Genomic DNA, 14,276 nt, shown 5'->3' with positions numbered 1-14,276 from the left:
AATCATGTCCCTGGACATTCTCCAGCATCAGAACTGCCTACTTCTATGATATTGTCCAGTGAAAAGCAGCAAACACTTCCTTAGGGGACACTGAGGTATGGAAGTCTGAAGGACTAGATAGAGATGCCAAAGCCTACCTTATTGCCTTCTGATGCTTGCCGTTGATAGTTCTTTGTTTTTCTCACCAATAAGTAAGACAAGAAAACTAATATCCCTTTGAAGAAGAAACTGTCAGTTCTACCTCCCCACTCCTCTAAGAACAGGTGCAAGCAGCTGTACCCTCGTATAAGGATTAATGGCCAGTTTTGTGTGATACACTACATAATTAGAACAAAAAAAATATAACGTGAGCTGTATAGACACTGCTGGTATGTGGTTAAGCCACTTTGAAGAAGCCAGACAAGGGATGTACCATAAACAGCAAACCAAATTAAAGGCTGCAAAAACTTAATGTGATCAGATGATGCAAGATTCACCAAAGGTGCTGTTTCCACTACACCTGAAAATTAATATTGAAGAGTCTTTAGATCTCAAACTTCATATACTTTCATATAACAAACTTCAGTTCTTTTAAAGAATTGGGGGCCAGTAAAAGTGTTTTGAATGCATTAAATTTTAATAGGCACATATGTATTTTGCATATGAGCATGCAACACATTTCATATAAACAAGGAAGGTAATAGTTGAAAATTTTATTGTGGTTATCAATGTTGTTTCTTGGTAAGAGTAAGCTAAACATTTACAGAGTTCAAAATAAATGCACTGTAATGAAAGCCAAAGATGGCTTTAAGCATAGGAAATATGCATATTCAATTTTATGTTTCTCATGAATACTGAATTTCATAAGATACCTGTATGAGGTCTCACATGTAAATGATCAGCACAAACAAATTTTCATGCTCCTGTTTTTATTTTATGTGTTTTTAGCATATACTGCATTTGCTTAAGGGCAATGTATTAGGTTCAGTCATAACATGTATAAATATGATTGAAAGTGTCAAGTAGTAATTTCATTTATTGTGTAGACAACAGCCCATTTACGAAGTCCTATTTCTTAACGTGTATACAGAATTAGGCTCTCTCGAGATTTTTATGTTTGATTAAATATGCATTAATAGATAATGATGAAATGACAGTATGTGGAGCATAAACTCTCAAATGTTAATTTAATTAACCTTCCTGCAGCAGCTATGCACACCCTCAGCACTCTTATGTATGTAACTCCAGAGATAGCATTCTAAACTACAAGATCATCAGTAGGACAAGGAGGACATCTTGAGGTCATTTCAGAAATACACACAATGGTATTATTATAACTGAGCCCACACTCAGTTGGTGATTAAAAAAAAAAAATGGATCCTTCAAGCAAATTAATGGTTTCGATATAAAATGTATAGTTTCTTCAGGGGGGAAAAAAAGGCAATGCTTCTCAAGAGCGTTTAGAATGGCTTGAAATCACACACACACACACACACACACACACCCTGAGTCACTCACCCTGTCACACATGCACGCACACCTTCACTCACACTCCCATACTCTCTCACACATACACACACCATGCACACTCACTCACAAACACACACACAGGCACACACACACACTCTTGCTGATTGATAGATACATTTTTAAAATAAGCATAAAACTGTACAAAACATTTTGACAAAACTTAAATATTTCCCTGCAGTGGTAAGGCTGGACGGACACAGGTTCCCACGGAACGTTGCACAGCCATTTTCTTCCACTGGTTCGAGAAAAATAGAAACAACTAATTTGAGATGTCTGAGTTGTCCCGCTCGAGCCCTCTCCTATGAACTCTGGGTCAGGGCTGGGCTGGAAGGGCCATTGGCAGAAAGTTCTGGCTCCTCAGTGCCACTGGGGGGCTCAGCAGGTCCCGCAGCTCTGCTGTCTTCCTGAATCTTATTCAGGGTATCAGCCGGATGGACACAGTTAGCGCCCTGCTTGGCTCCGTCCACTTCGTTATGAAATTCAATTATGTCTTGGCTGTTGTCTCTCTTCACTTGCCCATTCTGGGCAGGGTAGGCGCTGGCAATCGTGTCGTAGAGGAACTGGTATTGCTCCTGGTGAAAGAAAGCATCGAAACTTGCATGGAGGAAGTTCTTACGTGCAGAAGGGATGCGCACCCACTAACCACCTCACCTCCTTTTAAAAGTCTAGACAACAGGAAGTGCACTCGATGTTTACCAATGCCAGCAGGAATCACGTTGTTCAAGAAGCTTGCTCAGCTCCCCACAAATTAAAGCCAAGTGCCCCATTCACCGTCTTACACCGTCTGTGTAAATCCAGTTATTTTATTATTCAGTGCCTATCTGCCTTTGTTCCTTTAGAGCATTAGATGCATTTCTCAGGCGTTCAAATACTTTTTTTTTTTTTTTTAAAAATCAATTCACATGTACATGAAAGCTTCGTATATTTTCATGAGAAATTATATCAAGAATAATTTCTAAATTTCTGGTGTTCAACACCGGTTACTACTGTAGACAGAGGATACTCTGATTGCATAAAAGTAACACATACTGCTTCCCATTGTATAGACAACGATTTGCCATGCGAACTACAGGCCTCTCGATTCTGGGCTGGCCTCAAGGTTATATTGGTTGGAAACCATATTGTGACAGTTCTAGGCCCATTCTCTTAATGTACTGCCAATTTATAAGCTTGGGCTAGCCTTGTGCACGTAGCCACTGGCTACTCACTCCTGCAGCCAAAGGTAAATGACAGTCACTTGACAATTCACTGGCAGCAGAGATTATTTTAGGCCAGCCAGACCTAAGTGGCTAGCCACAGCAATTGAGGGCAGACATACGAACCTGGGTCTCATTGGCTAACCCTGGAGATCAATCAATAGAATGTCTCTGAAATGCCTGATGTTGTTGAAGTCACTAAATTTGGGGCTGGTTTGTTATACAACAAGAGTAGCTGATAATTGTCTAAAGGGAAAAGGAAAGAATGAATGGGCACTTAAGGATGTAACAATGTAGCCTGTCACAAGTTGCTGACAAACTCTAAGAAGGTCTTATCTCCATTGACTGTCCTGCCTTGAGATTCAGGATGTGAAGATGAATGGGAAAACAGAAAAGAAAATAGAAGGGGAGAAAACTCGAAGACAGGAGAGGGAAGCCCGTAGCACCCGCAGGTGACTTGGATGTGACATCGAGGCACACTTACGTAGGTGGACACCATCCCTGGTCGGGCTTTGCGTAGAGATTTTACCACTTGAAAAACATCAACTACTTCTTCTGTTTCTGCACTTTCCAAGAGATTGAACAAAGCACAAAACAGCCCTGTCTGCTGGGACCCGTCTCTGCCAAAAGAACAAGAGAGTTTTTTCTAAAAAAAAAAACGGAAAATTAAATAATCCAGCTTTTATTGCAAAAATGCTACTCGAATATACCCTGAGAGGTGGGGGATGTGTTTTTATTTCACATCTACTGGAGGAATCTTTCTCTAATTTTTTTTTTAAGGGCCAAATTCGTTTCTGTGAATGCACTCGGGTACAGACTTTTCCAATACATGACTGTGATGCTGATTCTGTGGCTTCATGAGACATAGATTTGACATTAAAAATATACTTTCTTCCGTTTAGTGCTTTGTGTCTTTAAATCCATTTTTAGCAATGTCTTACTTAGGCTGTTAAAACTAATACAACAAGGTCAATTTGATAGGAGAGGGAACCACGATTTCAGGAAGCATCCAAGCATGATCAGAAACAAATTAAGCCCGAGTACTGGCCCTACATTGACTCCGTTCTCTGCTTCTCCTGGCACCTTTTACAGTGCTCAGCTTCTACATCAGTGGTGAAACCATGTTTGACAAGGACAAACCACAGAAGGAGAATGAATAAAGGGTAGAAAACATAACACAGCTTCATTTCAGACCTCACGTAATCAATAGGTACTCGGTATTAATACTTCACTAAGAAACGTACGGCGGCATCCTGACAGTACAGTCAAGCCTCAACTTCTGTGCTTACATTCTCTTTCTACATAAATTTGACTTCAAAACGCACCTAATCTTGAGAAACAGTATGCAAACGAGAGCTTGTGTCTGTGATGCCAGTAATGAGGATTTTCACAATTGGTAAAAAGCATTTCACCTGATTTACGGTATTGGTCGTGCATTGGGATTGCTTTTAATTCCTCACTTATTTTGCTATTCTGCCCCTGTAAAGGTTTCCTGTTATGCAGCTTTTCCAACTGTCTCGAGGACGGGATGTAGCTGTCTGCTGCAGGTGACACTTAAGTGTCTGCACAGGAGGAAATAATGTGTTTAAATATTATTGTTTGCACGAGTGCTTTTGAGGGTCATCACAGAAATGGGTTTAAGGTCAAGTTGCCAAGCCCTGAAATTCCAGTTCATGTTTAAATTAAGGGCACATGGGAAGCTCAGCAGACGGAGGAGCTTGTACTCAGTTCTGGTGACCTGAGTCGATTATTCGACCCCACAAAGTGACAGGAGGAAAGTGGTTCCCACAGCTGTCCTCTGATCTCCTCATACATGACATGGGCTGTTCACACACACACATCACACACACATACACACACACACCACATATACACACCACATATACATATACACACCACATACACACACACGACATACACGCACACACCACACACGTACACACACACATACAGCACACACACATACTCACATACACACCACATACACACACATACCATACACACACACCACATACACACAGACACACATACATACCACACACACACACACACACACGCACTCGTGAACGCACATATGCCTGTGTGAGCTTATGCGCAGACACACATGCACAAACATGCAATTTTGTAAACGTTTAAAAATAAATAGCTTAAAGTATGTTTACTGGGAACATCATTCAGCTCTCATGTTCTGTAATATCCAGCAGACTAAATGCAATGCACATAATTCTGTGCATAATGAAATCTACTGGCCGGTCCACTCACACATTTCTCTGTCAATCACCTGTTCATTTACCACATCCAAGACTCCAGGTCTAATGCTAGGTAGGGTGGAGAGCCAAAGATTACATTAAATGATAGTACACAGCTACCAGCCTAAAGTTAGTGCTTTTATAACCTGAATTGTTTAGATTCCTATTGTAGCTGCGGTACAGGTGAACAACATGAGCGTGGATTGCTTCCTGCGGATCGTCACAGGTTCTACACATCAGGAGAACAGAACTCAACGGAGACGGAGAAGCCTGACAACGTTAGGGTACACCCCATCAGCGCCCCGACCTGCAGTGGACGAGGACCGGCGCGTGCTTGTGATACTTCATCCCTTCGGGGCAGCTCTTGGGAAGCTTCTGTTTCAGGTTCTGAATCATAGACACCAGGTCTTTGGGCTCTGCAGGAAGCTCTTCCCCACTCCACATGGTACACTGGTACTGGTACACAGTTCTGGGCTCCTTCCTCTGCAATCAGAGGTGGAGGGGACATAAACACAAAGTAAGTTCAGTCTGCTTTGTCCCTTGACAGCTGGTTTTCCTTCACAGTTATTTTCATTCAGATAACTTACAGTTTTTATTCAGAAGCCTTATACAGGCAGTGGCCTTGATGGCGTAAATGAATTTATGTTGGTTTGCTATCAGATTAATTGCACCGTGAGTAAATATTTCCAGAAGTGTTTGCCTACCTTAGAATGTCTCAGCTCAAAGGTACGGAGAGTGTAGGCTGAGGATTTGCTGCTGTCCCTGGTTACCACCTCCATGTCTCCGTAAGTCTGCTTTCCTTCTGCCCAGTACTGAGCGCAGACTTCCTAGATCAAGAAGAACATTTCTTACCAGATTCTACACAGATATTTGGCATGCTATTTAAAGCATTCAGATCCCCATCTCTCTCCTTACCTTTTTTTTTTTTTTTTTTTTCATTTACTAAATGGAAACCATTGCATTCTAAAAACTGAAACCTTTTTACACATCTAAAATCTACTTCAAACACACTGAAGGTCTTTTTACTGCATGGTGTTTGCTTGTGAACCATCCAGGTAATCCAAGGCTAGCTTTACCAACTCAGGAAGAGGTAGGTGTTCAGGATTTGTCCCACTTTTTAAACCCCGATTATCCAACCTCTTCAAAATTCTATGGAGTGTGCTGATGTCAGCTGCCACCCTTCTGACAACTTGGGCGTCTCCTCCACTTGTCCTTGAGAACGGTTTGTGTTGCGCCAAAGACTTCACCCAGACTCTATGAGAAGCTACGCTGAGGTAGCATCTAAGCAAACGGAACCACAGGTGTCTACAAATTAGCATCCCACAATTGCTGAGGACGCATAGAACCATTGGCAGGAGACGAAGGTAGAGGGATGGAGCTGGAGATAGAGAGACATGAAGAAGCAGAGAGATGAAAATCAGAGACAGAAGAGAGAGCAAGGGGAACCGAGCAGACAGGATCTGTAGAGGAGAGAGGTAGGAGACGAGACGGGGAAAACGGACAGTAATGGATCATGGTGCCTGCTTATGAGGGTTTTCACTAAATAAGCCTCACCATGTGGTAGGGCTAAACTGGTATTAAATGATCTACCATTGAGGAGTTTTAATGGTATCTCCAGGTACTAAGGGAAACGCACGCCCAACATATGTCACATGGATTAAGTAAAAAGTAAAAGTACATGGTAAGTTCAAATCCAATTACAGAATCTTATGGCAACACTATCACATGGGAGTAGAGGAGGAAGGATGTAGCTGAAGATTTCAAAAAGTTTTGTCTTTCTAGAAGAGGGGCAGGGGAGGGTCTCTTAGGTACAAAGGATGCCAGATGGAGGCTGAAAGCTCTGTACATAAATGTTCAGAGCGGAGACTGGGTTTTGCCATACAAATATAGGACAGGTGCAGAGAGGCATAACCTTCCACCGTGTAAGTCCCTCTCACCCCTAGTTCCGGGATGGAGTGAGTGTCAGAGCCCAGACATAAGATAGGGACACAGACGAGGCTGACTATGTCACAGAGGTGGGAAAACATGGAGGGCACAGCGATAAACAAGGGATCCAAGAATGGAAAATGGCACGTCACGGCGAAGGGTATTCGGGCACCCCGTTCTCCAAAGCACAAACCTGGTCTCCACTGGCTAACTCTGTCAACATCACAATAACCTTGACCTTTCTCTGGAATATCATCTGCCAGAAGTCCCCAACGGTCTCTTTTAGTGGTCCCTGAGCAGCAATCATCATTTCTGGTTTCCAGTAACTCTAAAAAAAAAAAAAAAAAAAAAAAAAAATCACAAATTTGGGAATTTGTTAGTGTTGCTATCAAAAAAAAAAAAAAAAAATGATAGCAACAGACTCTTGAACACCTTTGAGAAAATAGATGATTTAGGACCACTGCCATTAATAGACAAAGTTATGATTCTCAAGTCCAAGGAAACAATGCAGTATCTGTTCGTAAAATGGTTAATTCGCAACCAATAAAGTGAAATTACAGTTACAACGTGCAATGTTACCTTTCGAAATGAACTTTTCTTATAAAAAATATTTTTCTTATTTTACTTATTTTAATTGTGAAATGAATTAACATAAGCGTTTAAAATTATCCTCATCATCTATTTTAACTTGTGACATAGCATACTATAATATGACACAGCATAATTACGCTAATACTCACTAAAATGTAAGTTGCAGGAAGAGCTAGAGAAGAAATAAATCCAACTGAATACTTAAGTCTTTCCGAATCCCCTACTTTTTTTTTTTTTTTTTTTTTTTTTTTTTTTTTTTTTTTTTTTTTTTTGGCTCACTTGTTGTTATTTTCTAAATATACTCATCTGAGAGACTTTCAAAATGCTGACACATCTCTGTCAAGGCTAATAAGACCAGTGCTGGGGTGATCCCAATATTATTAACTAATTCTAGTTATCTGAGTGAAAGGCTTTTCACTGCACCATCACACAAATTCAGTTTTGCTGAATTGAATAACTGATGCTTTCTAATAGTTGGATTTATTCTAATTTTCTTTTAAAAACTAGTATGTTATTATGTTTAACATAAAATATGAGCAATAGCGTGTCCTTGTTGGGAACCATTGATAAAGTCTCAACTCTTTTACTTAGTTTGATAAGTGAAAGCTTTGTACCTCTGAATATGATGAGATCATTCACTGAACTTATCGGGTATGCATAATATTCCCCAAAAAATGGACCTACCAACACAGACAAGATCTCCAAAGGTTTGGAAGTGTAGATACCTACCATCACGAATGAGGCATTGATGTATTTGCTGGTCTCCTCCGAGTCACTGTCATCATCAGAAGATGCCTCTGAGTCAGGCTCACTCTCTTTGCTCATCTCCAGCTCATGCTTAAGAGTCACTCTGTTAAAGTCATCTGTGTAAAAACAGAGAGTAGCAGCCGGGTGTTGGTGGTGCTCGCCTTTAATCCCAGCACTCAAGAGGCAGAGGCAAAGGCAGGTGGATCTCTGTGAGTTCGAGGCCAGCCTGGTCTACAGAGCGAGTTCCAGGACAGGCTCCAAAGCTACAGGGAAACCCTGTCTCAAAACACCAAAAAAATCAAATAAACAAACAAAAAACAAGCTTTCCCAGAAAAGTAAGCAGGGCTGAGGATTGAGCTCACCTACAGAGAATGCTCTGGGCGCGAACACATTCCAGGACAAAATAAAAAATGCAAATGAAAGTAATTAGATTTATGAGTGATGGATACGTAGAAATGAAAAGGAAGTTCAGGATTAAATGTGCTAGTCTAATGGTGATAAGAGTCTAATCATTAAGTCATTCAACACTTAATGATAAAAATTAGTTTTGGAAGTCAAAAAACAAAAAACAAAAAAAAAAAAAAGAAAAGAAAAAAAGAAGAAAGTACCCAAAGAAACAGGGGTCATAAAAAGTAGCATTATTATCATCATTACGCTCCAAATGATTGCTCACTGTTTGGTACGCACACCTTAGTTATTTGTGGGCTATCACTGTCCTGGTTAATATGCCTTAAAATTCATATCTTGGATTTTTGTTTTCAGTGTTATTTAATTAACATTAAATTAATGATTTCTGCTAACTACATTCTTCAGGTTAATTACTATTTAATCTAATTTTATTTGGTGCTGAAGTATTCCTTGTTTCTTGACATTTTAAATGAGTAAAAACTCAGCGGATGAAATATTTACCAACATTACTATCAATCCCATATTTTAACCGAATCAACAAGGACTTCTGCCGAAATTAACCTGGTCAGCCATCCACTGACTTGATTCATCTGGTTGCCTTGTTTATTAGCTTGGCTTATATTTTACCCGTGCTAATTTTGGTATAGACAGCTGGATGCAATCAAAGCAGCACCAGGTGTGATCCTGTCAATAAGCTTAAGTAGAATTAAAGCTTTAAAAAGTTGTTCACGTTTCAATGTGGTAAACTTCGTGACTGACAATGTATTGAACGTTCCCACCTCCCCCCAACCTCTCAGGCATCAGTGGCAAGAGAGCAAATGTCTGTAAGAACCCCTGCGATTTGGTGATTACCTTGAAATATACTAAAGATAGGATAAAACTAACAAAGGAGACCAAGCTTTTCCTTGCTCCAGATCAGGGGCTTCAACTTCTTATAACCTATTCCTGTTTTATTGTTTTTTTTTCAAATGTGCATGGGGTTCAGGGGATGAAAACACACCAAATACTGTTCGTCTTCAGATGCTCACTGAAAATATTAGGATCCAAATAATCTGCTAAAACCAAATTTTAGATAACCCACAAACCTCTTTTCAATTAACAATCAAGTACAAGTCTTACATTAAGTAAGTTCCAACATGGCTTAACTTTATCCGACACAAGATATAAAAGTAAACTACATACATGGAACAACATTAGAATTCCTGTTTTTCTTTTTATTTTCATCTTGATTTCCAATGTGCTGTGTCCTCCAACTCCTATATGAGGGAAGTCTCTAGGAAAAACAAACAATAATCTTCCTTTAAAATCTGAATATTTCCTTAATTGTTGTAGCCTAGACCTCACCTAAAGAGAAGAACTTCGTCAATGCCTGTGAAATTTATGTAACTCCCCATGGGTGACAGTTTTTAAATTTGACTCTGAAGCTTTCTTTTTTTTTTGCTCACACATTTAGCGGCTTTGACATGTCGAACTGAGACCGAAAAATGTCATTTGTACATAATAGAGTTTGCTTCTTAGTTAAGAGCTGATTGACAGCAATGTAGTATGGCTTGTCTTACATCAGACAAAACCACAAAATACATATTTTCATTATTATCCATCGTGAAACAGGAAATTATTTTAAATGAACAGGTCTGGGTCAACAAGAGAGATAACCAAAGGATGTAAGACCCCATCCATTGGGAGACAGAGCAAGGATACAACAATTTGAACCCATTTGAAAAGAGAATGTTTGAACATAGACAGTTTTCATAGCACTGTTTCTCAGCTACGCTCTCCAGGGAAGTATTTTCCAAATCTCAGCCATGAAGCACACAGAGGTGGTTATAGCTGAAATCTGAGAGGTCCAGGATGGATCTCTAGCTGGCAAAGGGACTTGGCATTGTCTCTGTGACGCTGTGTTTTCAGACTTGCAAAGATGCGGATGTTATAGAATTCTTCAACAAGGTTCCAAGAGGCGACCAAGGTCATCTAATGTGAAGCAGGGCTATAGCCGATGCTCTGCATGGAACTCTGGAGTGATCTGGGTGTGAAGCTGTTAGGGTAAAACCTAAGTTGCAATGGAGACTTCAGGATATTGATGATGCCTGAAACATGGGCCATTTTCCAAGTAGGATGGTAGTTAGAGGGTCTATGATCCAACCCTGAGAGCAGCCTCTCACATCCTGCCTTTTCTCCTCTCCTCCATAATGAACTAAGCCATCAAACCATGAGCCAGACTAACCCTTTCCTCCCTTCCTCCCGCTTACTTTGTCTAAACTGATTTTGTTTGTTTGTTTGTTTGTTTGTTTGTTTGTTTGTTTTCAAGACAGGGTGTCTCTGTGTAGCTTTGTAGACCAGGCTTTGTCACCAGTCTCTACATTTTGTCTGCTTGGATGGAGTAGTGTCTCCAGGTCTCTCCCAGACCTCTCCAATGTCCGCTTGAAAAGCACTTTTACTCAAGTGCCTACAGGGGCTGGAGAGATGGCTTAAAGGTTAAGAACACTAGCTGCTCTTCCAGAGATCCTGACTTTAACTCCCACGAAGCACATGGTGGCTCACAACCATCTATAATGAGATCTGGTATCTGCATGCAGGCAGAACACTGTATAAAAAAACCTCTTGTACCTGCAAATATCCTTGGCTCCCACAAGAAATGCAATCCTACCTGCTTAGTGAGAAACAAATCCCTATTTCTTTTAGTGACCACACATTAAAAAAAATATTTACCTTTAATATACAAGCATCACCAAACAACAAGTATTCATATGTGACTCAGTAGGCTTGTGGTCAGTTCATCAGCTCAAAGGGAAAGAAAATAATGCTAACGTTCCTGATGTTCAATATTGTGTTTGTCTGCTAGTCCCCTACTAGGTAAAATGGTGGGACTTGGTATCATTAGATGCTGTACCTATCCTCCAAGCTCAATTCAACTTTCACCCTAAACAGTCAAGTGGTCTGCTGCATCTGATAAAAAAAACACATCTCTTCTCTTATGAAATTGAATGTCTCAGTAAACTGGAAATTACAGGTGTAATGGAAAACAAAATCACACCACTTTTAACACCTAAGTTGTTTGAGTACGGTGAAGTCAACACAATGAAATCGTAGCAAACTGCACCTGCAGTTGGCTTTCATAATAATCACTTAATAAAGAGGTAGAGACCTACATACTTATCCTTTGTGTTCTGTCTACCAGCTTCAGCTAGTTCAACTTCCTAATTAGCTGTAAATTCTCCTAATTACTTACCTCTGAAACCAAAACCAGACATAGTGTTTAAAAGTGGGATGTTACATAGTCTGTGGCAGACCGTTCAGTGGCTATTGTGAATATTTTGAAACTCTTCATATAAGCTTAGTGAAGCAGGAATGTTATTTTGCTATTTGTAGACTCAGACTTCAGGATTTAGACAAGTGTCTTACATAATTGGTGTATAAATTCAGACTTTTTTTTTTTTTTTGAGAACACTCAGTCTTAGCTTCCTCATCTGTGCCCCACTGGTTTGTAACCAAGGAACTGGAAAACAGGCCATATGCCACAAAGCTCCTTATAATCACTGGGAACGCTGTGACCATCGCTACCTGGAATTCAGCCTCCAGAGGAGAGGGGTCACTGGGTGGATCTCTCTTCTTCATGTTCTGTAAACATGAGTGTAACTCAGACAGATTTACTTCTGTTTCCCCAAACTGATTGTATTCCACTAATGCCTGATGGATCAAGATGTACTGTGCCTGCAAAAAGCAAAGGACGACACACATAACTAACATACACTACGGAGCCCTACATATCCCATTGAACTAAAATATACATACATACAAATTTTCCTACATCAGGAAGCTGTGTGATAAAAGAATATTGATATATGTAGCATATAAATAGTCTCAAAATTGACTCTCACAATTTTCTAGAATATGTACAAATTGCATTTTGGACTAAAATTCCATAAGAAAATAAAATAGCTTGTCAAATAGAGTATTCACTGTATGTGGCTTTCATTTTATGCCTAGATTTTCTATACTAACACATGGCATGTTACTTCCTCCACTGATTAATTTTGAGATTAATTTTATTCAAAGCTATAATAATTTTCAACATATGTCAGAAAATAGGTTGATATACTATAGAACATATTATTCAAAGTTTTTATAGCATTTCTCTTCAATGAAGAAGGCTAAAATCTAGTATGCCAAACCAAAGTTTAACAACCCTAAATCCTTTTGTTATCTCATTGGAATCCTTTTTTGTTTGTTTTGTTTAAGAAAAGTACATGATTCTGATAAGTCTTTTTTAAACCACCATGTGTGGTTTGGCATATCTTTTGACTGTGATTAATTCCTGGGAATCATCCTATTAGTATAAATCTGTATTCCTGTCTATTTATCTACACACAAGGTCACGCATGTCACTGATCCCTGTAGTTTCTATCTCTGTATCTGACCATGTAGAGAGATGGATTGTTCTCTCCAACAGTACAAGTTTTCAATTTGCTGTGATTTTTTTTTCAATTCCTCACTATAGATATTTAGATTATTTCAAATATTTTGTTATTCTAAGTATGCTTAACCCAAGGAGCATCCCTGCACCTGTTTCTGTATATGGCCATTTACACAGGTAAACTTGCACGGTTGCCAAACAGACATTTTTAATAATAACTACCACTTCCAATTAACAAATGCTACAGCATATACACCAAACTTGTCTAAGTGTTTCAACTTATGTTTTCCTCCCCTCATATTTGTTTTGGTTATTATTATGAGGTAAATACTGACTTTATCTCAGCACCATTTCCATTTTATGGATCGTTTCTCTGAGGAATAGAAAGATGAAAGAAATCCACAGAGTATAAAAATGAACAATTCAGGGTCTGTATTTGAATTTCTGAACTCTAGTCCAAAGAGACAGCTTCTTGCAGGACGGGGTGGTTCCTGACTGCTAGCCTACCACTTGGGAAGCTGAGGCAGGATTTCTGATGCAAATTCAAGGCCAAGTAGGCTGTATAGTGAGATCCCGTGTAAACAAAAGAAAACAAACAAAACACAAGATGCTCTTGACCCGGGATATTTTCTATCTGCTAATGTTATGAAAAATTGCCAACACTGTTTCATCAGGCTCAGGAATGTAAGTGATGTTACTGTTTGGGGAATATCTTAAGCTTATATTGCTTCCAAGGTACGTTTTTAACACGAGTCCAAAGTGCTTCTGATAGAGACTAGCTTGTTTTAGCTTTCAGAAGTTAACACATGTTCTTCACCCACCTTTTGGATTTGTAAAGACATGTATTTCTTTTACACGCCTCACCATTGCCCCCAGGAGATTTCAGTCATCAATAAAAGTGAGCCTACTCATGAAAATTTTGACTGTACCTCCACTTGTACCATCAGACACCTCTGTCGCCTTAGCTTGACGACATAACCATAGACATCCACCTTGCCCTCTGCTTCCAAGCCTTCCAGCATAGCATCAATTCCAATGTAGGTGCCTGTGCGCCCAACACCAGCACTATAGGGACAAACAGAAAAGTGAGCTGTGAGGTATACCAGATGGCTCAGTGGGTGAAGAACTTGACTGACAAGACTGACCTGAGCTTCATCCCTGAATACCAGTTAAAGGTGGAAAGAGAACTTAATCTATACATCTGTCCTCTGTCTTAATACCACACACACACACACA

At 39.7% G+C, this 14,276-nt stretch overlaps 1 protein-coding gene across 4 annotated transcripts in view; it reads right to left on the bottom strand.

Annotated features, from left to right (window-relative positions):
- Window positions 1-677: 677 nt before the first annotated feature.
- Ptprc (protein tyrosine phosphatase receptor type C) overlaps window positions 678-14,276 on the bottom strand; it is a 91,734-nt gene continuing 78,135 nt past the window's right edge. For all 4 annotated transcript variants that reach the window (XM_051183188.1, XM_051183190.1, XM_051183189.1 and 1 more), the window contains 9 exons: window positions 13,970-14,105; window positions 12,188-12,337; window positions 9,809-9,899; window positions 8,201-8,334; window positions 7,074-7,208; window positions 5,659-5,781; window positions 5,262-5,437; window positions 3,190-3,325; window positions 678-2,081 (listed from right to left, as the gene is read on the bottom strand). In XM_051183188.1, coding sequence (XP_051039145.1) covers window positions 1,809-2,081; window positions 3,190-3,325; window positions 5,262-5,437; window positions 5,659-5,781; window positions 7,074-7,208; window positions 8,201-8,334; window positions 9,809-9,899; window positions 12,188-12,337; window positions 13,970-14,105 — 1,354 coding nt within the window. In that variant the 3' untranslated portion in view covers window positions 678-1,808. The remainder of the gene's footprint in view (window positions 2,082-3,189; window positions 3,326-5,261; window positions 5,438-5,658; window positions 5,782-7,073; window positions 7,209-8,200; window positions 8,335-9,808; window positions 9,900-12,187; window positions 12,338-13,969; window positions 14,106-14,276) is intronic.

Source organism: Phodopus roborovskii, unplaced genomic scaffold (genome assembly GCF_943737965.1).
Source record: "Phodopus roborovskii unplaced genomic scaffold, PHOROB, whole genome shotgun sequence".
NCBI classification, from domain to species: Eukaryota; Metazoa; Chordata; class Mammalia; order Rodentia; family Cricetidae; genus Phodopus; species Phodopus roborovskii.
Note: the sequence above shows the minus strand (reverse complement) of the source record. Positions and strands in the feature narration are given on the sequence as shown.